At 52.3% G+C, this 23,116-nt stretch overlaps 1 protein-coding gene across 1 annotated transcript in view; it reads left to right on the forward strand.

The window, feature by feature from the left end:
- The window catches only part of AGO2 (argonaute 2, RISC catalytic component), a 61,897-nt gene that overhangs the window by 18,784 nt on the left and 19,997 nt on the right, over nt 1-23,116 (forward strand). Inside the window, exons 3-14 of the mRNA XM_012807044.2 lie at nt 1,807-1,988; nt 4,098-4,234; nt 5,136-5,270; nt 6,105-6,192; nt 7,305-7,452; nt 8,183-8,302; nt 8,411-8,533; nt 11,557-11,690; nt 13,296-13,480; nt 14,919-15,078; nt 17,813-17,903; nt 21,231-21,425. Of these exons, the coding sequence (XP_012662498.1) occupies nt 1,807-1,988; nt 4,098-4,234; nt 5,136-5,270; nt 6,105-6,192; nt 7,305-7,452; nt 8,183-8,302; nt 8,411-8,533; nt 11,557-11,690; nt 13,296-13,480; nt 14,919-15,078; nt 17,813-17,903; nt 21,231-21,425 (1,698 nt within the window). The remainder of the gene's footprint in view (nt 1-1,806; nt 1,989-4,097; nt 4,235-5,135; nt 5,271-6,104; nt 6,193-7,304; nt 7,453-8,182; nt 8,303-8,410; nt 8,534-11,556; nt 11,691-13,295; nt 13,481-14,918; nt 15,079-17,812; nt 17,904-21,230; nt 21,426-23,116) is intronic.

Genomic DNA, 23,116 nt, shown 5'->3' on the forward strand with positions numbered 1-23,116 from the left:
GTCACAAACTCCTGACCTCAGTGATCCTGCCTTAGTCTCTAAAACTGCTGAGATTATAGGGTTGAGCCAATGCCTCAGCCTTTTATTACTTTTATATGACATATTTACAATTTTATTAGGAAATATAGTGGAAAAACTCCCATGCGGCTGACCCTTGATCCAGTGCAGAGCTGGGCCCTGACCTGCACAGCTGTTGTCCGTGTGGAGTGTTTGACTCCCCAAGAGCTTCACTACGAGTAGCTACTGCTGGCGGAAGCCTTGCTGCCACACAGCTGGCAGGCACAAGTCCGGGGGGGGCCTGGGGGTTACACACGTGGTGCCCCGTGTTCTTAAAACTAGCGTTAAGGAAATGTTTCTAAGAAGAACGTAAGGGTGAGAAGATGTTTTCTGTTCACTAAGAGAAAGTGGGTCTTCATAAAGGTTCTCCTTATAGGCATCACACTGAGGAAGAGGACTTAGCCTTCCTTAGGACGCAGCAGTGGGAAACAGCTGAGCTGGTGCCCTTGACTGGGTCCAGCTCTACATACACTAAAGAGCAGTAATGAAGTGTATCCCACACCTGCACTGCCCAGGACTCCCTCCTCGCGGCCACCGCCCTGCTGACAGGGTCAGGCTGGTGCTGGCCATCGCTATGCCCACTGGTGCTTATTACCTCTGGCCTCCGAGTCTGCAGTGGACCGTTTTGTGCCACACTCCCTGCCTCGCTGCGTTGACTTGGTATGAGATATTTGCAGCCACCCATCTTGAAGGATCTGTTCCTTTTTCACTGCTCTTGTCTTTTTCCTGGGGCCCTCACCAGTTTGGGACTTTTGGGCGCTCTGCTGCTGCCACGTGGGGGGCATTGCTAGAGCAAGCCTGGGTCAGGCAGAAGGATGCATCTGCCTTGACACATGGGCAGGTGACAAGGGTGTGTGGCCTGGGCGTCACTCTTGTGAGGTTCAGTAAGGTGTGGCAGGTAGGCTAGTCTTTGCAAGGCCTTGGTTATGAGGATGAGCAGGTGGACGCAGAGGTGGCAGGTGGGTGAGGCAGGCAACACTTATCCTGGGCACACAGACTGAGTCAGGGAGAGCGTTTCAGGCACACAGCGCAGGCTGGGCCTCTGGGCGCCCCTGCTGCGTGTTGCTGAGGGCCATAGCCCCGGCCACCACACACCGAGTGAAGTGCCTTTCACATCACACTAGCCGGGTCCAAATCCCAGGCCTGCCCTTTTATGGCTCTCTGGCCAAGTGCTTTTTTTAAAAATCCAAGTTTCTGTGTTTTTATGTATAAAAAAGGGCAAATTTTCTCTTGCTGGAGTTTTTGAGCATATAAAGACAAAGTATATATCATTAGTAAGCTGTCAAATAGGTGTTCAGTGAACACTGGGAAGTTGTGGCTCAATGGGGCTGGTCAGCCACCTGCTCAGGATATGTTGAGGGCAGGCAGCAGTGACCGTGCAGCCCTGGTATAAGGGGAGGGCACTGCTTCAGGTGGGCTGCTATCAAGGGAGGGGGTGGCAGAGAGTCCATGGAGGAAAGAGGACGTGGGCTCACTGCTTAGGCTTGAATCAAGAGGGCACATATCAGACCACTCTCCAGTACACTGATCACTGGCCACACATGGCTGTGGAAGTTTAAATTCATTCGAGTAAAGTTAGAAATTTCAGAAGATCAGTCACACACATGTGCTCAGGAGCACTGTGTAGCCAGTGGATGGTTAAAGGACTGGACAGAAGCCCTAACCTGTGTTCTTGGACACGAAGCACCACCGGGCCCCACATACAGCTGCATGAAGTGAATAACTTCTGTGCTTGGATCTCCTTTGCAGGTGGAGCTGGAGGTCACGCTGCCAGGAGAAGGCAAAGATCGCATCTTCAAGGTGTCCATCAAGTGGGTGTCCTGCGTGAGCTTACAGGCGTTACATGATGCACTTTCTGGGCGGCTGCCCAGCGTCCCCTTTGAGACGATCCAGGCTCTGGATGTGGTCATGAGGCATTTGCCGTCCATGAGGTGAGGGGGCCAAAGGGCCAGGAGCATCACTTCGAGCCCTGAGTATTCAGGAAGAGATGATTCTCAGAGTCAGGGTAGTGATGGTCACACGGGTTTTCTGCCATGGAGATAATTGGTGCTGCGATGGAAAGGAATTCTAAAATAAAAATAAATCATTAGTAGCCAGACGTGGCGGGCACCTGTAGTCCCAGCTACTTGGGAGGCTGAGGCAAGAGAATCACTTAAGCCCAAGAGTTGGAGGTTGCTATGAGCTGGGATGCCACAGCACTCTACCCAGGGTGATGTAGTGAGACTGTCTCAAAAAATAAATAAGTAAATCACCAGCACTCTTAGCCTGGCACAAAGAGGGCAGCTGTCTGTCTGTGCAGACTGGCGCGTCCAATTCTTTACTCAGCCCTGTGCCAGCAGTGCTGTTCCTTCTCTCTGTGGCCTTTGTGTTCAGGACTGGGAGACCAGGGGGCACAGTGTGTGCCCCACTGGAGGGCCGTAGCCACCAGCTTGGTGGGTTGTTAACACCATAGATACTTCAGACACTTTTTTTATTCTATGGGATTACTGCTCTTTTACCATAAATTGTCACACATGAATTGTTAGGGGAGAGGTGAGGGGAGCATTTTGATGGCTTAGAACCTGCCTAGTTGTTTTGCAAAAGGTTGCACTAGTTTCCTGTGAGACCTGAGGTCATAGGAACAAGGCGAGCTCTCGCACTGGGCTGCAGGCTCCTGCAGGAGCGCCTGTCCTCAGCTGCACCTGGGACCTCAGGAGCGATTTGAATGTACAGGTAAAAGCACAAAAGCCTAAATCTGACACACGTGTGTGCACTGACAGACCTCCAGGACTGACTGGACTTCAGTGTTGGGGAGAAAGTCAAGGCTTCTTTCTAACACAGAGCAGGGGCTTCAGAGGGGACCACGCATCCTGCCTTCAGGCGTGGGTGGAAGTGACCCAGTACTGGACAGGTGGTCCCTCCTCACAGGAGCACCCCAGCCCAGTGTGATCGGTGGCTGCTTTGAACTGTTGGTGGCAGGCCGGCCAGTGGATGCTGTGGCAGGCAGTCTAGAAGGGCGGTTGGTAAAATGTCCACTTCTTAAATCAGGTGCCAGGAATTACTGTGGCTTCTCTTTTCTGAATTATTTTGGATTATTTACATTGATTTTAGAATCAGAAAACTGCTGTTTTCATTTTAGAAAACACTAGAAATAATCAGGATGAATCCATTTCAGGTGGAAAGTAACAATGCTGTCATGTAGGTGATTTTGTTAACAGTGCAGCCCACACCTGGAAGGCATTGCCAGTGAAGGGGACACGTTCCATTGAGAACCATTGTTGATGGCACATGATTCGACCAGGCCCTGTGTGCTGGTACAGCAGGCACGCTTGTGCTGAATAGCGTGTCCGCCTCGGTCAGGCAGGCTCCAACCTAGGTCGCCGCTCCATCTGTACCTGGCCTTGCAGCAATGCCTGAATCTCCTCCCCCTGGTCCCACTGTCCCCTGTGTGTGAGCCCTCAGTGTCTAGTGCAGAGGAGACAGCCCATAACAAGAGCTGCTGCAAACAGGGAAGAAATGCTGCTTTCCCCCAGCCACCCACCCGAAGCGGCAAATCTCCCCAAGGCTTGTGGCTGGGCCTAACAGTGGCTGGCGTGGACTGTGAGGTGGGTGTGAGCAGTAAGGACGTTGAGGCCAGGAGAGGGTGGGGTGGAAACACAGAACCCTGCCGGTGCCCCACATGTGCCTTGGCCGAGCTGCAGCCGCAGCTGTCCCCTTCTGGGCTCTTGTCTCCTCAGGGGCCACACCAAGAAGACACTACCAAGCAGGAGCCACGTGTCCCAGAGCTAGAAACACAGCAGGCTCAGGGGCTGGCCCTCTACCCGGCGTGGGGCACTCAGACTCTCACTGCCTGTGTGGGGAGGCCATGGGTCCCCAAGGCTGTGCTCACAGCATCTCTCAGCAGGGCCTAGAAGCCATGTAGTGAAGCAGTTTTATACCAAGGGATGAGCAGCCTTCATGGTGTGTGCGTGTGCTGCAAGATTGGTGGGGTGGGAGCAAATTTGGGGTGACCTGTTCCTTCCTGAAATCTTACCTAACGGACGCTGGTCTCCTGGCCTCAGGTACACACCTGTGGGCCGCTCCTTCTTCACCGCCTCTGAGGGCTGCTCCAATCCCCTTGGTGGAGGCCGAGAAGTATGGTTCGGGTTCCATCAGTCCGTCCGACCTTCTCTTTGGAAAATGATGCTGAACATTGATGGTAAGTGACACACTGAGGTGGAATTGGGGAATTGCTGAATTCCAAGATCTTGAGGAGTACACATGGCCAGCTCCAAACCCAGCCCCGGTGAGGCTGTGTGTGGCACGCAGCTGGTCCCACCTGCATGCTGTCTAGGAGCTCAGGGCAGTGCTCCCCAGAGGAACACTGGATCCACCTGGAACACTTGCCCCAGCGTCCTGGCCTGCGGGCTTTGAGGGCAGGGAGCTGGGGATCATTCTCTGTACAGATTTGCGCTGCTGTTCGTGTCCCCAGCACAGGGTCTGGCGGCCGCCCCCAGGCGTTCTTCCCCTTTATCGCACAGGCTCAGATTTAGCTTCTGAGAATTGGGTGCCTGGCTGCCATCCCCAGCTCTCCCTCTCCCGGGAGTCTCAGCGCTTCACTTTGTTGGACCCCACTTCCTTCTTTGTAAAAAAGACAAGCATGAGGGTAGGAGAAGGATGCTGCCTTCTCAGTTGGGAATTAATACAAAAAGCTCTAGAAAAGAAAGAAAATTATATCTTGCTCAGCTATACATTTATTGAAAAGTAATTATATAAGTGAGAATGATAAATTTCAGAAATATCTACACTACAAAGTAGAAAAATCCTGTGAAATCCAACATTCATAAACTTAAGTTTTGTTTGTTTTAAAAAACTAGTTTTTCTCAGAGGGTGACTTAATCTTTAGCCCCCATTTGCATGGCACCTAACCAGAGCACGTGTCTGGCATCTGGAGAAAGAGAACCAAGGCCAGTTGTCCTCCCTGGGCTGCCTGGGGCCTGACAGGGCCAGCCCAGGTGGCATAGCCCTCCGGCACTGGTGGGTGGTCCCTCTGCCTGAGGCACCATCCAGCACACACGTGATCCTGCCATGGTGCTTGTTGTTTCTTATCTTGCCTACAGTGTCGGCAACTGCATTTTATAAGGCACAGCCAGTTATCGAGTTTGTTTGTGAAGTTTTGGATTTTAAAAGTATTGAAGAACAACAAAAACCTCTGACAGATTCCCAAAGGGTAAAGTTTACCAAAGAAATTAAAGGTAATGAACTTCTCAGGGCACTGGGGAAGGGGGCTGGGTATGGTTCTGGTCCCTATGTGAGTGTAGGGAGGTAGAGGTGGTGGTGGCGGGTGAGGCACCCAGATGAATTTGCACAGAGACAAATCCAGCCCATCCCAGAGTAGCAGAGATAGAATGACAATAAACACAGCTTCTGTGTTTGTGAGGAGCAGGTGGGTGAGTCAGGAGCTGGAGTTGTGATGTTAGGACGGGAAGTCCCCTTTCAGAGCCAGGGCTGCATTTCATCATGTTCTAGACTGTGAGGTGCATTTCATTCTTGCTCACTCGACCTTCCTACAGTCGGAGCTGGTGTCTGTACCCTTCAGCCTGGTTCCACTCCAGGAAATGCAGATCAAGACTTATTTTGGGCCCCTCTGCCTAGCAGCAACTGAATGGCCATGCCCTCTGCACCTGTGCTTTTTGAAGGCCATGGGCAGTGTTGGTTATAGTGATGAGCCTGTGGGAGTGTGGAATGCTGAGAAGGTAGACACCTATGCTCTAAGCTGGGCCCTGCATGGCTTCCTATTTGTATGCACACCCTATCCTGACTCTTTGGCTTTGGCCAAAGGTCTGAGTTTCAGCTGAGTTTCTCCTATAGGGGTTTTCACCTATAGGGAAAAGAGGCATCCCTGTAGGTGAAATGGGTCTGGCCAGGGTGTCAGTGGGGCCCATGTGTCCACCTTTCTCTTCCTCAGAGCCCTGCAGCAACTCCAGGGTCCAAGTGATTTGGATCTATGTCCACAGCTTGGGAAAGTGAAGCTCCCTCTTCAGACTTGGTTAACCTAGACTCTAAAGCCCACCATTCTCTGTCACCAGGTCTAAAGGTGGAGATAACGCACTGTGGGCAGATGAAGAGGAAGTACCGAGTCTGCAACGTGACCCGGCGGCCTGCCAGCCACCAAACGTAAACCGGCTTGCTTATATTCCCCTCGGCTCAGGCCCTCAGTGCCATTCAGATTTCCAGATCCTGGAGCCACGATTCTTGTGGGAAGATTACCACATTCTCTTTTTAAATGCCAAAGCTATGCCTTGGGTGGCTCCATAGATTCCAAACCTCACCTAATAAAATAAACGCAAATAACGAGATGGCTGCCTGTGTGTCAGGCGGGGAGGATGGGGTTCTTGCCATGTCTCCTTTCTGAACTTCACAGACAGAGAAGGGTCTTTCATGTGTGTTGTCCCCTGGGTGCTTGGGCGGGGGGTGTGTGAGGTGAGCTGAGCATGGTAGGGCCACTGCCCTCACCCCAGCTAGTCCACTGGGGGCCCTGCCTTCTGTAGTCTAGAGTCCAAGTACGTGTCATAACCTTGGCCCCAGGAACGTGCTGTCTTACATATGTGTTTACTGTGGAAGATGTGATGGAGTTGGTCCTTGTCCCCAATGAGGACTCGTCTGTTTCATGAGTCATCCCATGGAAAATGCCTGGCCTGTTGCTGGGCATGGGGTTACCGAGGTGCCTGGGGCCTTGGGAGCAGAGGTGACTGCCAAGCAGTCTGGACAGAGCAGAGGAGTCGGTCAAGGGAAGCCAGGCCCTGCCCAGCCAGAGGCTGGGGGCATGTGAGCAGACCAGGATGCTCCTTTCTTCCTCCTGTCCTGGGAGTTCCTGTCCTGGGAGTTTCTGTCCTGCTGGGCACTTTGACCCCATCAGGTCACTAGCCTGCTGTCAGACACACAGGCCTGCCTTTCCGGGTTTGTCTTTGTTTGTCTGGAGTCCTTCATGCGCACTGTAGATGCTGTGGGCAATTCGTGATTATTGTGTATTATACTGTATGCATGTAGGTATTTTTTATTTCCCACTTCCAGAGACAAAACAAGAATTTAGGGTCTCAGGAATATTCCAGATACAAAAGACATTTGGCTTTTGTTCCCAGGAAGGGCTTTGCATGTGTGCTCCCCATGCATCCCTCTGAAGATGCCACCACATGTGGAAACAGCCCTGGGTGAAGTGTGCATGTGCTGTTGGTCTGTCCCCATGGGGTCCTGGCGAGCCCTTGGCCTGAGCTGCCTCTACTCCCCAGGTTCCCGCTGCAGCAGGAGAGTGGGCAGACAGTGGAGTGCACGGTGGCCCAGTACTTCAAGGACAGGCACAAGCTGGTTCTGCGCTACCCCCACCTTCCATGTTTACAAGTCGGACAGGAGCAGAAACACACCTACCTTCCCTTGGAGGCACGTAGCCCTCTTCCCTGGGGTCTGCAAGGCTGGGAGGATGGGGCGAGGGGCCAAGCAGCCAGGAGCAGGGCCAAGCCCCAGTTTGGCACAGTTGCCATCATCTCCGTGGCTGTAGGATCTTAGGTGCATTAATGGGCTTTGTTGAATCTTAGTTTTGCCTTTAATAAAATGGGATTTGTAGCTCCCAGGTAACGTTAGTGTGAGCATGGATTGAGAGTGTGTGTGACACGCCCAGAAGATCCCTGGTATGAGGAAATCAGTAGTACACTGTTTCTTTGTTTGCTTTTTGTCTAATTTTTAAGACTGTTTGAAAAATCCCGTTGGGAAACAATGGGACACTGAAATCAGGCAATGCATTTCCATTCATCTCCTTTGGTATTTTACATTCGCAGATCTTTTGTGGTCATGTAGGGCCTGTGTTTTCAGGGCCAAGTCCAGCAGGGTGGTGGCTTTGCACCTGCAGCCATTTCTGTGCTCACCTGTTTGGCCCTCACATCCACTGAGGACTAGAGGGAATCCAGAACTCTGCTGTCGGGACTGCCCTGCCTACCTGGCTGTCTGAGTATGGAGCATTACATCGGGGTCACTCAGGGAAGATTTCTGTTGATACCAGGAGGGAGTAGAGCAACCCTCAGACGAGGAAGAGACAGCCCCAGACAGTGCCAGGGCACCAGCCCTCTTCCTCTGCTCAGGCCTCCAAAACAAGTGCCTCTGCATCTATCCACAGGTCTGTAACATAGTGGCAGGACAGAGGTGTATTAAAAAACTGACAGACAATCAGACTTCAACCATGATCAGAGCGACTGCTAGGTCAGCACCCGATCGGCAAGAAGAGATTAGCAAATTGGTGAGTTTGGGACACCCACAGCTCAGGCACCCAGGCTCTGGGCAGACGTGGCCACTAGAAGGAAGGAAGACCCTGTCTGATGCTGGGCTGCTTCTCCCCCTTTTCCAGATGCGAAGTGCGAGTTTTAACACAGACCCATACGTTCGTGAGTTTGGAATCATGGTCAAAGATGAAATGACGGATGTGACTGGACGGGTGCTGCAGCCGCCCTCCATCCTCTATGGGGGCAGGGTATGTGTGGCTGAGGGTGGGTTTTCGGGCGTGTGCGTGTGTCTCCCACAGTCCGTGTCGGGTCCTGAGCCATCCCCCATAGCGCAGGCCCTGTTCGGAGTATAGGCACTCTTTCTTTTTTTTTTTTTGAGACAGAGCCTCAAGCTGTCCCCCTGGGCAGAGTGCCATGGCATCACGCTCACAGCAACCTCCAACTCCTGGGCTCCAGTGAGTCTCCTGCCTCCGCCTCCCAAGTAGCTGGGACCACAGGCGCCCGCCACAACGCCCGGCTATTTTTTTTTGGTCGCAGCCGTCATTGTTGTTTGGGGGGTCCGGGCTGGGGATTCAAACCCGCCACCTTAGGTGTACGTGGCTGGCGCCTTAGCCGGTTGAGCTATAGGCGCCGAGCCTAGGCACTCTTTCTACTCTGGGCTATACCTTGGCCTTCATGGAGAATGGCTTTAAAGTTTTTCAGAATTATCCTTAATGTTTTCAAAAAGTAATTTTTTTTTTTTTTTTTGAGACAGAGTCTCACTTTGTAATCCTCAGTAGAGTGTTATAGTGTCACAGCTCACAGCAACCTTAAACTCTTGGGCTTAAGCGATTCTCTTGCCTCAGCCTCCCAAGTAGCTGGGACTACAGGCGTCCGTCACAACACCCTTTGTTGTAGTTGTCATTGTTGTTTAGCAAGCCCAGGTGAGGTTGGAACTCGCTAGCCCCGGTCTATTTGGCCGGTCCCCTTAACCAGAGTTACGGGCACTGAGCCTCAAAAGGTAAATTTTATTATCCCTTCAAAAAGCACCCTTCTTTGTGTGATGAGCACTCTGCCGGTGTTGAATCTCATCCCAGAAGCCTGTACTATTTTTCTGTTAACATTTGCTTTGGGGGCATCTGGTAGCAAACATAGCAGTTAGGGTTTTTTGGTTTTTGCCAGCTTTACCTCTAGCTTTCATTGGCGGGTAACCAAAGGTGTCCAAACCACTAAGCCCAGTGGTGTTTGAGAAGTGTTCCCTCTCACTGCCTCCTGGGCAGGCCCACGGCCTCAGAGCTCAGCACTCAGCACACCTGGCAGGTGGGCAAGGGCTGGGTGACTGTGGCAGGGGACACCAGAGCTCTGTGGAGCCTTGGCCTGAGAGGTCACCAGCTCTGATTCACCGGACTGCACACCCTTCCTACCTAATGACACTTTCATCCAGTTCTTGAGACTATGGCAAAGTTTTATTCTGTTGTAGTTTTCTCACCCTTTTCTTATTTTAAAATACAAGAGTTTTTTTTTTGTTTGTTTGTTTCAAAATATATAAAAGAACTGTAGAAAAAAGTCTCTTTTCCTCAGCCTTTACTTGGCATCTGAAGAAGCAGTGGGTATTACCTTTCTCCTTGGTAAACTCACTCCTGAATTATCAACATATTGTTCAAACAGTAGTCTGGTAGATGTGCTTCTGGCCTTTTGGAGCTCACTGAGCATGTGCTCTCCTCCATACTGCTGTCACACACACTCCTGCTGTCGCTGGGCAGGAGGTGGCTGCCCATGTTCCTGCAGAAGGGTTCTGAGCAAGGCCCTTTGGCCCCTCCTCAGCTTGCATGTCCACCCCTTGGGCCCCAGACACTATAAACTCTGCACCAGCTCCTTGCAACCCCAAGGGAAGAGTGTGGTCCCCCACTCTTAAGTAAGCAGGGACGGGCCATGTGGCGAGAGGTAGGGCTTTGAATGCAGCCCTCAGTTATGGCCCTCTCTGTTTGTCCCCCCACTTTCTCTCTCTTAGCCAAGGCACAGCCATCTAAAAAATAACATTGCTCATGTCCTCTACTTTTGGAAAACCCTTAGAATTGTATGGATTAAGAGAGCTTGTGATGTTTCCAAAGGAATACATTTTTCCAGATCCCTGAAACGTTTTAGTGAGAAGAAATACTCTTCATCCTCTGCCCTAACAGTGGACTTAGAGCAATTAGAGCATTGTTAGAGAAAATGATTAAACATACCTCAGCAAGCAAGGTGTGAGCAGAGTCCTCAGCCAGAGGTGGTTTGCCCCATCGTCCCTCCCCCGCCCCTGGCCACATCTGGCCATCCCAGAGACATTTTTCATCACAGCCCTGGGTGAGTGGGACGGACAGAGAGCTCATGGTCCTCAGAGCTGCCCTGCAGCCAGACCCACCGCCCCGGTGTCAGCAGCACCAAGGTCTAGAAGTGCACTTAAAGGAAGACCCACCAGTTTCTGTTGAAATCGTGTCTCTGTGTGTGTCTACGTGTCTGTCTCCTGACTGGAGCCCGGAATGTCCATGGCATCATGCATGGAGGGTGGTGGGAGCAGACAGTGGCTATGAAAGCACAACAAACAAAAGCATTCATTTCTACATGCTGCCTGATTTTTATAAGCTTTTATTTCTTTTGTAAGAAAGATGTGCTTAAAAGAAAAACCTTTGTAGAGTAAGTGATAGTGACTTGGGCATGGCCGTGTCCTCAGCAGTGCCCACAGCCTGGAGTTGCAGCAGCCCTCTGGCCCTTCCCCTCCTGGGCCATTCAGACTTCCCTGGGGTGATGTAGTTGGGGGCTGGTCCCTTCTAGGCGAGAGGTGGCAAAAGCAGGCAGAGTCCTTTCCGGCAGGATGCCCTCCGTTTCTCATGCAGCTGCAGGCAAAGTAAACAGAGCTGTGGGCTTAGTCCCAACTGACCCCAGAGGCCACTGGATGAAAATGAGGGACAGAATTTTCTAGAACAGAAGGCCTTCTTGAAGCATCACCAGGTGCTTCTTGGTCTAGGCTGCTCAGGAGGTCAACTGGAGCTTGGGCCTCCCAGGCTTGCTGGCCTTGCCCCACCTGCCTGCCATCACCACCTGGCCAGCCTCCCTCGAGCTCTTGCCCACTCTCTGCCACCATGCACCACCCTCCCGCAGAGGTGCGTTGCAGGTCAGAGATGGGGACAACATGAAGGTGTCATTCTTGTTCTTAAGAAGGAGCTCAATTGGTCAGGGACTAACAGAGGGACCAAGTCCAAGTTGGGGAAATGTTTCCTATTTTTACTTACTCCGAACTTTTTGCCATTTGCAGAATAAAGCCATTGCCACTCCTGTCCAGGGCGTCTGGGACATGAGGAACAAGCAGTTCCACACAGGCATCGAGATCAAGGTGTGGGCCATTGCGTGCTTTGCCCCACAACGCCAGTGCACAGAAGTCCATCTGAAGTAAGTGCCCCTTTTGACCGGCTGCGGCACTGGCCTGGCCCCTGCAGGGGCACAGGTGACTGACCACTTGGAAGACTGGCCCTAGGGTGGGTGGGGCCCATCCTGAGCTTGTGTTCTGATGTCAGGTCCGTCAGCCTTTCCCTGTCAAAGCCCACCCAGGTCAGGCCAGCAGGGCATGAACATCTGTGGCCCCCACTGGGCCCCCCCACAGGAGGGAGCATGAAGAAGCTACATGGACTGTTGGAGAAGCAAACCAGTGACTAAGGGATGAGTTAAAATGTAGAGGCTAGAGTGAACTTGAGATTCAGTGAAGTGCATTATTTTTAAAAAATGCTTTAGTTTTGAACTTGTGTAAATTGAAACAGAGAAACTGAAGACAGGGTAGGAAGAGATGCCCCTGTGGAGGCTGCCCCGGGAAGGGGCGTAGCTCAGACAAGAGGTCACCCGCCCAGGTAGCCCAGCTGAGAGGCCAGCCTCCAAAGAAGGGCCACCCTCACCTGGGCACTCACTACAGCTCCCTGTGAGGAATGGGATTGGCCAGCAGCCCTGGGGGCAGGAACCACAGCAGTGTGGCTTGTGGTTTTGTGCCAAACATACTCTTCAGAGAATATGGCACTTTTACTCCTGCTCTGTGGGGGCAGCAGGGAGGACTCCTGGCCTGTGGGCTGTGGCTGTTCAGCGAGGGGAGGGTGTGAAGGCTAGGGCTCCCCCCAGTGACGTGTGGGCTACTCTGTGCACACTGTTGGCAGAGGGGTTAGAAGCACAGAGAGAGGGCTTGGGGAACAAGACTGGAGCAGGCCGAGAGGTGGGGTACTGCATCACTCTCCTGCCCTGTTTTTTCTCCTTGGGCTCTTCCTCTTGCCTTACCCTGAACTCACAGTTTCTCAGGTGCTCCAGTGCACAGGAAATTGAACAGTAACTGGCTAGGATGGGCCACAGTAGCCTCATCCTTGTTGAAGGTGACAGGATTTTTATTTTTTGACTTAAAATAGAAACTGTTGCTCTGTCTCTGCCCCGCCCTGAGCGTCACTGGGCCAGCTGCCTGCAGCTGCCGGTGTTCCTGTTTTGGTTTTGCTCATCATTGCATCACCCCAGTCCACACTGTGGCCAGTTAAACAACTGGGGAAAATTCAGAGGGACAACTAGCTGAAACGTCCCTCAATGCCTGGCGAAGCCTGGCCTTGTTCCTGCCCAGACTCAAGTGAGGGGCCGCAGAGGCTGCTGGGTGCATGCCAGCTGCTCCTTGCTCTGCTCTGCAAGGATGGAGTCTTGTCACTGTGCACTGGGAGCATCATGATGGCGGGGCAACACGACCTCTGTTGACCTCCACTTGAAGTCTGCCGTCCTGTCGTGGCACAGTAGCCACAAAGGACTTTGAGTAAACTTAGGTCTGTGTCAAGCATGTCTAACCCTTCTTAGAAGTTGGTATGTTCCAGAGAAGAAGCTTTGATTTCTGGCTTTATGTAGGACTTTAAGAAAACTTTGATAGTGATCTTGATAAAAGTGCTTTTGGCTTATAAAATTCGTGCCTTTGGGGGGCCTCAGGCTGGGCTGAGCTCCCTGCCATTCACCATGTGTGTTAGTGATGTGACCCCTGTACTGCAGGTCCTTCACAGAGCAGCTCAGAAAGATCTCAAGAGATGCTGGCATGCCCATCCAGGGCCAGCCGTGCTTCTGCAAGTATGCGCAGGGAGCGGACAGCGTGGAGCCCATGTTCAGGCACCTGAAGAACACATACGCGGGCCTGCAGCTGGTGGTGGTCATCCTGCCCGGCAAAACCCCCGTGTATGGTAAGTGTCTGGCTGTTTGCTGGCCTTGGGGAGCTGTAGTGTCTGTGGGTGTTTGTCATGGCCTGCGCCCCTTCATGTTTCTGCCACACTGAGGAGCTGCCAGGTTTAGGCCCATTCATTGCTGAGCCTGGGAAAGAAGAGGTGGTTTCTGATTACCCTCCAGGCCATAGCAGTGGGAAGCCAGCACCTTCGGGACACAGAACCCAGCACGTGTGCAGGCATCTATCTCATCCTCCGCACCACACAAGTATCAGCTGGTCAAAGTGTCTTACGCCAAAGGGCAATGCATATTTTTCCAACTAAAATGTGCTGCGCCCTAGAGAATGCAGAGAGAACTCAGGAAGCTCCAGGGTAGGAGGGAGAGACGTGCAGACCGGCGATTCTGACACAGTGAGGTAGAAGGTCTTTGAAGTGAGAGGAGCGCAGAGGCACCTGTAGAGGAGGTATCAGAACACGAACCTGTGGTGATGGGGGCCACAGGGCAGAGGGGTGCAGCTAGGACTTGGGAGTGTTGCCCACGGTGTCCCATCTAGCCAGTGATAGATTTCAAATATACAAAAGCCACACTTCTCCAAGTCCCAGCATCCCGAAGAAGAAGAAAGAAACCACTGGGTTCTGCATCCTGGGCATCACCTTGTCCACAGGGCTGCCCAGGGAGCTGCTAACCAGTTGCTCCCAAAAAGACTCCAGGGAGGGGGAAGGAAATGGTTCTTTGATATCTAGTTTGCGTTTGCTGAGGAATCTGCAGATGCCAGCATTTTTATTTTTAACTACTGGAGCATTTGCATGTAGCCGTGGCCCTGAGATAGGACGTGTCATCCCTGCTTGATATGCCAAGTCCTCTGCCCTGGCTGGGCCCTGCTCTGCCACCTGGGGCCCTGGATTCATCATTAGAATAGTCTTTGTGGCTTGGCACCCGTAGCACAGTGGTTACGGTGCTAGCCACATGCACCAAGGCTGGGGGGTTCAAGCCTGGCCCCGGCCAGCTAAATAACAATGACAACTGCAATAAGAAAATAGCTGGGCATTGTGGCGGGCACCTGTGGTCCCAGCTACTTGGGAGGCTGAGGCAAAAGAATCGCTTAAGCCCAAGAGTTTGAGGCTGCTGTGAGCTGTGATGCCATGGAATCCTACCAAGGGCAACAAAGTAAGACTCTGTTTCCAAAAAAAAAAGGAAGAGTCTTTGTTCAGCCAGTTGTCCAGCGTCCTCTCCTGAGTGAGGTAGGGCAGAGGTAGGACAACTCGTGGCTTGGCCAGGGAACCCCTCACAGCAGATTGTGGCTGGGAGGGGTTGAAGAAGCCTGTGGCAGCTGCCAGGGCCACGTGCTGCTGTGTGTTTCAGGTGGGCAGCAGGGGGCTGGTGACAGCTGCCACTGTTGGGGCAGCTGAGGGTGGGGTGCTATTGGAAGCAGTCACATGCGCCTTCTGTGTTCCATAGCTGAAGTGAAGCGCGTGGGAGACACTGTGCTGGGCATGGCCACACAGTGTGTACAGATGAAGAACGTGCAGAGGACCACACCGCAGACCCTGTCCAACCTCTGCTTGAAGATCAATGTCAAGCTAGGAGGCGTGAACAACATCCTGCTGCCCCAGGGCAGGTGAGGCCAGCCCCTGCATGTGGAGTGGTCCATGGTGCACGGGCAGCAGGGCCCCTTCCCTGGGGCTGAGCACTGTCCTGGACACCGTGGAGCAGGAAGTCAGGTGTATATCCTGGCTGCCCAGGGGACCGGGCATCTGCTCAGGTTGAGTGCCGTGGCCAGGTTTCCAGATAGGTCAAGGCCACAAGCAGGGCCAGGGAAGAAGGGACTCCTTCCCAGCCATGGATAGTGTCCTGGAACAGGAGTTGTAGGGCTGCACCTTAAATGTGATAAACAAGGCTCAGTGCCTGTGGCTCAAGTGGCTGAGGTGCCGGCCACATACACCTGAGCTGGCGGATTCAAATCCAGCCCAGGCCCACCAAATAGTAATGACGGCTGCAACCAAAAAATAGCCAGGCATTGTGGTGGCACCTGTAGTCCCAGCTACTTGGGAGGTGGAGGCAGGAGAATCACTTGAGTTGATCACTTGAGTTGGAGGTTGCTGTGAGCTGTGATACCACGGTACTCTACCCAGGGGGACAGCTTGAGGCTCTGTCTCAAAAAAAAAAAAAAAGAAAAAGAAAAATGCATTAAACAAGGGCCCACCTTGACTGGGCAGGAGATTGGCTTCCCTGGTTTACCTCCTGGGCCCTTGGAAGAGTGGCTGCCAGGGTGTCCCCTATACATCCCATGGGGTCATGGGAGCTACCTTGTGCTAGGACTTCACATTTTAGACTGAAAAGCTCCTCATTGGACTCCAGCTGTTGGTAGGTCCCAGGCCAGGGCAGGAAGGGTGACCAAGCTGCACTATTCCGGCACCCCCAGGACTGGAGTATGGCTCCCATATTCAAGGGCAAGGGGGTTTTGCCCCTCCATCAAAACCACCTGCCTCTGCAGGCAGAAAGAGGGTCTCCAGACAGTCATTTTCAGAGATCCCAGCGACCGTCTTCACATGCAAATGACCAACAGTGGTGAAAACAACGGACTGGGGGGCTCAGCCGTGAGTCCGGCTACCCCAGTGCAGGAGGGAGCCACGAAGACAGACGGTGGTCAGTGCCTCCCTTATCTCTAGGCCACATCCTGACAAACCCTTCCTCAGTCAAGGACCATACTGAGGCTAGGGCTCACGTGCCATCATAGCTCTGAAAATTATAAGTCAGGCTCAGCGCCCGTAGCACAGTAGTTATGGCACCAGTCATATACACCAGGGGTGACCGGTTTGAACCCAGCCCAGGCCAGCTAAAAACAATGACAACTGCAACAAAAAATAGCTAAGCATTGTGGCAGGCGCCTGCTACTTGGGAAGCTGAGGCAAAGGAATCACTTAAGCCCAAGAGTTTGAGGTTGCTGTGACACCACAGCACTCTACCCAGGGTGACATAGTGAGACTGTCTCAATTTAAAAAAAAAGAAAGAAAATCCTAAGTCAAACCATCGTAAGCTGAGGACCTTCTGTGCTGGGAATGGCAATCTAGGCGAGCCTAGACCTCAGCCTGCCCCAGCTGTCTTGGTGTCACACCACCTGCCTGGCTGGCTCCCACAGGGTCTGACTTGCAGCTGGGCCCGTGAATTCACACTCCTGCCAGGCTGCTATGCGGTGCTGGTGCACTGGATATGGCCACACTTGGGAACCTAAGTTACACTATTAATTGAGCATTACATGAGAAGACTCTGAGTTCATGGTCATGTAGACAAGGGTCTGAATTAGACAGGTTTGAATTATCCCTCTGCTTCTCACTTAGGTACAGGGAGGGCTGCCACCCGCCTGCCTACCTGCCCTGCCTCAGAAAGTGGTGCTAGGACACAACAGTAGGCATAGGTTCTCAGCAGGGCTGGTTGTGCCCCCAGGGCCTGTGTGGCAATGGCTAGAGATGTTTGGGGTGTCATGATTTGGGGATGCTGCTGGCGTTAGGGGCCATGATGCTATTAAATCCCTTTTCCCCCAACAAAGAATGATCCGGCCCAGGGGTGTCAAGGCTGCAAAACTCTGGGGACTACAGCACAGTGGTGAGCCAGAGCTGAGTAGCAGGCTGAGGGGCTCTTTTGGGTAATTTTTATTTTATTTATTATTGTATCTTTTGAGACATTCTCATTTTTTGAGACAGCCCATGGCACTACATTGTGGGTAGAATGCCATGGTATCATCATAGTTCACAACAACCTCAAATTCTTGGGCTTATGCAATCCTCCCGCTTCAGCCTCCCAAGTAGCTGGTACTACAGGTGCCTGCCAAGATGCCTGGCTAATTTTTCTGTTTTTAGTAGAGACGGGGTCTCACTCTTGTCATGCTTGTTTCAAACTCCTGAGCTCAGGTGATTCACTTGCTTCAGCCAGGATGAGCACTGGGAACCACTGTACCCGGCCAGTTTTTATTTTGGAAACATTCAAGTATGTACGAGGTAAAAGCTATGGAATGGTGAATCCTTGTGGGCCAGAACACTGGCCAGTCTGGTCTTGGGGGAGGGGGGGTGTCTTCCACCTAGGCCCTGAAAACCCACATTTTTCTGAAGCAGACTTCTTTTTTACTCTGTGAGACTTTCTGTATTGCCATAACATGGCAGGGTAATGGCCTTGTGTGGTCCTCCTACCTCAGCCTCCCACAGTGCTAGGGTTCCAGGCATGAGCCCAGGGTAGGATTCTTTTCAGAAATGGCAACCATAATGCACTTGCCACCTCAGAGGTGATGACAGTGCCTGCTGTGGTGAGAGGTCCAGGCTGTGGCCCTCCCTGGCCCCTGACTATGCTTATCCCTGCAGGCCTCCAGTGTTCCAGCAGCCTGTCATCTTCCTGGGAGCAGACGTCACTCACCCACCCGCTGGGGATGGGAAGAAGCCTTCCATTGCTGCTGTGAGTGTTCCACGTTTTCTCTTGGGTACTCTGTTGGTGACATGCTGCACTGTGCTTGTCCCACTGCAGCAGTAGGACCGTGGGTTCCTTTCTGGAAGGATGGAGCCCACTGAACTATAGCTAGGGAAATCAGGGTCTGCTGGCAGGAGGGTGATGCTAACTATGGCATAAGGCCCAGGAAGCAGTGGGAGCCATGGACACTAGTCTTTTCCAAATGTATGCCGGACCTCAGCGGGCCCACGAGCATAAACAACGTGCAGGCAGGGCTCACCTGCCATCTCCCCTGTACTCACGTAGCACCTGATGGTTTCTTGGCCGGTGGAGACAAATGTTGGGCCTCTTCTTGCTATTTTGTTTTTTATTATAAAATATCAAATGTAACATACACAGCCAAGTTAAAATTCTACTTTTTTTCTCCAACCTGTTTTCAGTCTCCTAAAGGCAACTGTTGTGAGCTGTCCATGGTTTTGTGGGTCTTGCTCTGTTGCCTAGGCTAAAGGGCAGTTATGTGATCATATTAACAGCTCACTACAGCCTCCAACTCCTGGACTCTAGTGATCCTCCCACATCAGCCTCCCAAGCGCTAGGACTGCAGGCAGCTCCTGCCATCCCTGACTAATATATACATATATATATGCACATGTGTTTTGCTGAGATGAGGTCTTGCTGTATTGCCCCAGATGGTCTTATATCCCTGGCCTCTGGCAGTCCTCTCTCCTCAGTCTCCCAAAGGGCTAGGATTAGGCATGAGCCAGTGCATCCAACCAGACCATAATTTTAAAAGCTGTGAATTAGATTCAGGTGTAGAGCTGTTACCAGTTCTACTTTTTTTTTTCTTTTTTTTTTTTTAGTCACTCTCACTTTGTCACCCCTGGTAGAGTGCTGTGGCGTCATAGCTCACAGCAACCTCAAACTCTTGGGCTTAAGCAATTCGCTTGCCTTAGCCTCCCAAGTAGCTGGGACTACAGATGCCCACCACAATGCCCAGTTATTTCTAGAGACGGGATCTCACCCTAGCTCAGGCTGGTCTCAAACTCATGAGGTTAGGTAATCAGCCTACCTCGGCCTCCCAGAGTCCTGGGATTACAGGTGTGAGCCACTGTGCCTGGCCCCAATTCTACTCTTAAGAGTGTCATCAGGGTGGCGCCTGTGGCTCAAGGAGTAGAGCGCTAGCCCCATATACAGGAGGTGGTGGGTTCAAACCAGCCCTGGCCCAAAATTGCAAAAATAAAAGAGTGTCATCAGGAGTGAGGCCACCACCTGGACTCAGGGTGGTCCAGGCAGTGCATGTGCACGCTTTGCACTGCCCTCTGGTCACTCGTGGGAAGGCCCAGGGTGATTGTTCTCTGGAGGGGGCAGTGTAATTGTTACCATCTCCACCTTTCTTTTTAAAAGGACAGAACCAAACCATGCACAGTCAATAGTCTGGTTTTTAAACTGGGAATGCAGACAGCAGAGCATTAGCTCTAAATCTCCTTGGGAGACTGCAGTGTGCTGCAGTGGCATAGCTATGTGGAGGGAAGGAAGCACTGGGCTTCTATTCCAGTCATGTGTCTGAATCCCGCCCTCATCCACAGTAAGCCCCCTCCAGGATGCTGGCAAATCCTCCTGGGATTCCCTGGCCCTCCCTGGAAAAAGTGCCTCAGAGGCCTGGGCAGAAATTGGAGCCCAGAGCCCTGCACATGGGGGCCTGTCAAGCTAGTGGACAGCCGTGGGTATCCTGAACAGCCCCTACCCCCAGCTTCCTACACCAAGAATGAAAACACCAGCTATGGGCTTAGCCCTAAGTGCTGGACACACTTGAGCACTATTTTCTGCTGTTCCACTCAGGCAATTGAGCTTAACATTTATGAACCTTCTCATGCGTAAAATGAGGAAGCAAATGTGGACCTCTTGCTATGAAGTGATGGGGTCGAGGCCTTGGCACAGTGCCTGGCGTGGAGCAGATGCTTGGGTGCTGCCAGCGTTGTTCCTTGGTTGGCCTGGAGGGAGTGTGAGCAAGACATTCCACTGGGGCATGAGGGGCCAGGTGATCTGCCCTGGGTAGAGAACAGCAGGTGCTTGGGTGTCGTTCAGAGGCTACACTTCCTCCAGTGAATTAGTGTCACTGAAGTAATTCCTGCCACATGGCCCAGCAGGCACAGCCCTGCCCCTTCCCATGCATACAGTGTATCTCACCTCACTGGGTGTTTTCTAGCCCTTTCCTCTTCTGATCAGCAAAGACCAGCACGTAGGTCCCCTTGGTAGTGCTGTGTGCTGGGCTGCAGGTGAAGGTGTGGGGTCTGAGCAGCCGCCTCCAGCAGGCACAGCCAACCTCTCCCAGGGCCATGTCCCGACCTCTTCCTGCCTCACCTCTCCGGGTCCGTCTTCATCTTTTTCTGCACAAACATTGTGTCACGTTGAAACGTGTCCTTGGTCTTACAGACTTGTGCTGGCTTGTTCACATTCTCAGGAGCAGACAGAGCTGTGTGTCTCCCTCCATCCCCTCACTTCTCAGTCACTAGGAGCAGAGATTTCTGTGAGGGTTTTTCCAACTAGAAACATTTCAGAGTCTATTTTTCTCTTGCTTAGATGGAACAGGAGAAAGGATATGGAATACATGGGAGGAAAATCGGGGAGAAACTGTTCCGTGAGGATTTCCAAAGAAGGCAGATTGCCAAGAAATATATCTCATTTTTCAGGGACACAAAAGGAGCTTCTCACTCTCAGTGTTTTTCAGAAATTTGGGAGACTTGCCAGTCCCAGCCAGGTGAGAGGTGCCAGGACAGCCTGGCCAGGCCTCCTTACAGGGCTGGGCTGTCACCCTCATGGCCCCTCCCCGGACAGGGACTGCCCTCGTGGCCTTGCTCCTTCTGTTCTCTTGGTCAGTACCTTCGGGAGCCTATTCACACGGCTGGTTTGTTTTGGGCTGCCCTCTGTTCCAGGGACCACATTCTTGGCATACCATGTGGGGATGTGCACAGGACTCCTTAGAAAGAGCAGTTTGCCATGAGAGCACCAGGGACACCCTCACCAGTTGCTTTCCTTGGACTGATTAATTCAGCCAAATCTGATCACAAGCAGAATGAGTTTCTGAGTAATCTTCTATTTTTTTATTACATACCTTGGGGCAAACTTTTGTGCCTTAAAACACATTTGTAAACACTACAACTGCCAGACCGTCAGGGAGCGCCTAGAGGTTGTGAGATCACCAGCAGTGGGAGTGTCAGCTATGGTGCGAGTCCCAGGGTAAAGATGCTTTTGTCCCTCCCTGGGCCCTGCTCCAGCACACACTGGGAGAGGGAGCTTTCAGGAACTCTTGACCGCACTCACTACCTGTCCCCGCAGGTGGTGGGCAGCATGGACGCCCACCCCAACCGCTACTGTGCCACAGTGCGTGTGCAGCAGCACCGGCAGGAGATCATTCAGGACTTGGCCGCCATGGTCCGCGAGCTCCTCATCCAGTTCTACAAGTCCACACGCTTCAAGCCCACCCGCATCATCTTCTACCGTGATGGAGTCTCCGAGGGACAGTTCCAGCAGGTTGGCTCCTCTTAGCTTCCCCCGCTTCTTGAGTGTCTTTGATTCCCATTTGTGCACTGAGCTGCCTCCCCAGGTCCCCAGTACAGAGAACAATGTGATGTACTTTCTGCCCCACTATTAACCTGGCGGGTTGGGGAAGAGACAGGAGATGGGTTGTCCAGGCACTGGCTGAGGCAGGACAGAGGGAGAGGTGCGCATCTCCCTCTGTCAGGGGAGAGGGGCGCCCCTGTGGCGGTGTGCCATCCTTGTGCCTTCTGTGTGCCTTCCAAGACTCTGGGCTTAGCCTTGTAGGTGGTTCGTTATATAGGGACAGTGTACTTGAGGGACCCAGTCCCATCATGTCTGGGGACACCTGTCTGCAGTGTGAGGGCCAGTCCAAAGGGTGGCTGCTTGGCAGCAGGGTGAGAGTTGTCACATGGGGCCAGCTGGGTGTGGCCATTGCTGGGTGTGGAAAGAGTGGCAGGCCAGGTGAGAGTCCCTGCCATGTCTGGGAGGCCAAGGGAGTCATCACAGTTGGGGCCACTGAGGGGGATAGGGTTTTCATTATTCTCTTTAGTTGAAAGTACCTGTACCACCCCACAGAGACCTGTGGGCAGTTATAAATCTATCCTGGCCTGGATTTCGAGCCATTGGTACCCAGAACACCCCTTACCCATGGCCAAGCCTGCCTCCTCTGCCTTAGTCCACTCCCCTGAGAGGCATTAGCCACAGGCCGTATCTGCTAAGGGTATAACCTTGATGTTCAAGAACCCACCTGCCTGATCACCAGGCCAGAGCATACTCCTCAAGGCATGCACACGCTTGTCTTCTGGGGCCAAAGGGAAGAGTGGCTGGTACTGAGGCCCTTGCTCCTAAGTGGCTGGCATTTCCTGGCCAAAGCCTATGCTTTTATGTGTGTGTCTGTGTTTGTTTTTTGAGACAGACTCCCATTCAGTTCCCCTGGGGTTAAGTGCTGTGGCGTCACACTCAAACAACCTCAAACTCTTCGGCACAAGCGATTCTCTGTCCTCAGCTTCCCAACTAGTTGGTACTACAGGTGCTTGCCACAACACCTGGCTATTATTATTTTTTTTTTTTAGAGACAAGGTTTCACTCTGGCTCAGGCTGGTCTCTAACTCATGAGCTCAGGCAATCCACCCACTTCAGCCTCCTAGTGTGCTAGGATCACAGATGTGAGCCACCACGCCCTGCTCTGCAGCCTATGTCTCTGGGGGGCTCTGGTGGGTAGCTGCTGCACCGTGCCTCCCAGTCTGGTGTCCTGGCTGCCTCTTCACAGAACCTTCTGGGTGCCTTCCAGTAGGAAATGTTCTCCCCTTGTTGAGCTTCCAGCTCTCCCATCCTGTACCATAGGCCTCCCTGTAAGAAGGGAGATTTCTGCTTTTCTCTGTTTTTCCCATTTGTGAATTAGCACGCTCAGTGGGAATCTCCACAACTGGGTTTTCTGAACCCAGAAGACAAGACGTTTTTTTGAGACATTGTAACCCAGCATTCAGTTCTTTTTTTTTTTTTTTTTTTTTTTTTGAGACAGAGATTCAGTTCTTTTTTGCCTCAGATTTCCAAGTAGCTAGGATGATAGGTGCCCACCACAATGCTCAGCTAGTTTTTCTATTTTTAGTAGAGACCAGATGTGGCTCTTTCTCAGGCTGGTTTTAAACTCCTGAGCTCAAGCAGTCTACCAGTCTCAGACTCCC

The sequence above is a fragment of the Otolemur garnettii genome, unplaced genomic scaffold (assembly GCF_000181295.1).
Source record: "Otolemur garnettii isolate 467f Iridium unplaced genomic scaffold, OtoGar3 scaffold00062, whole genome shotgun sequence".
NCBI lineage: Eukaryota > Metazoa > Chordata > Mammalia > Primates > Galagidae > Otolemur > Otolemur garnettii.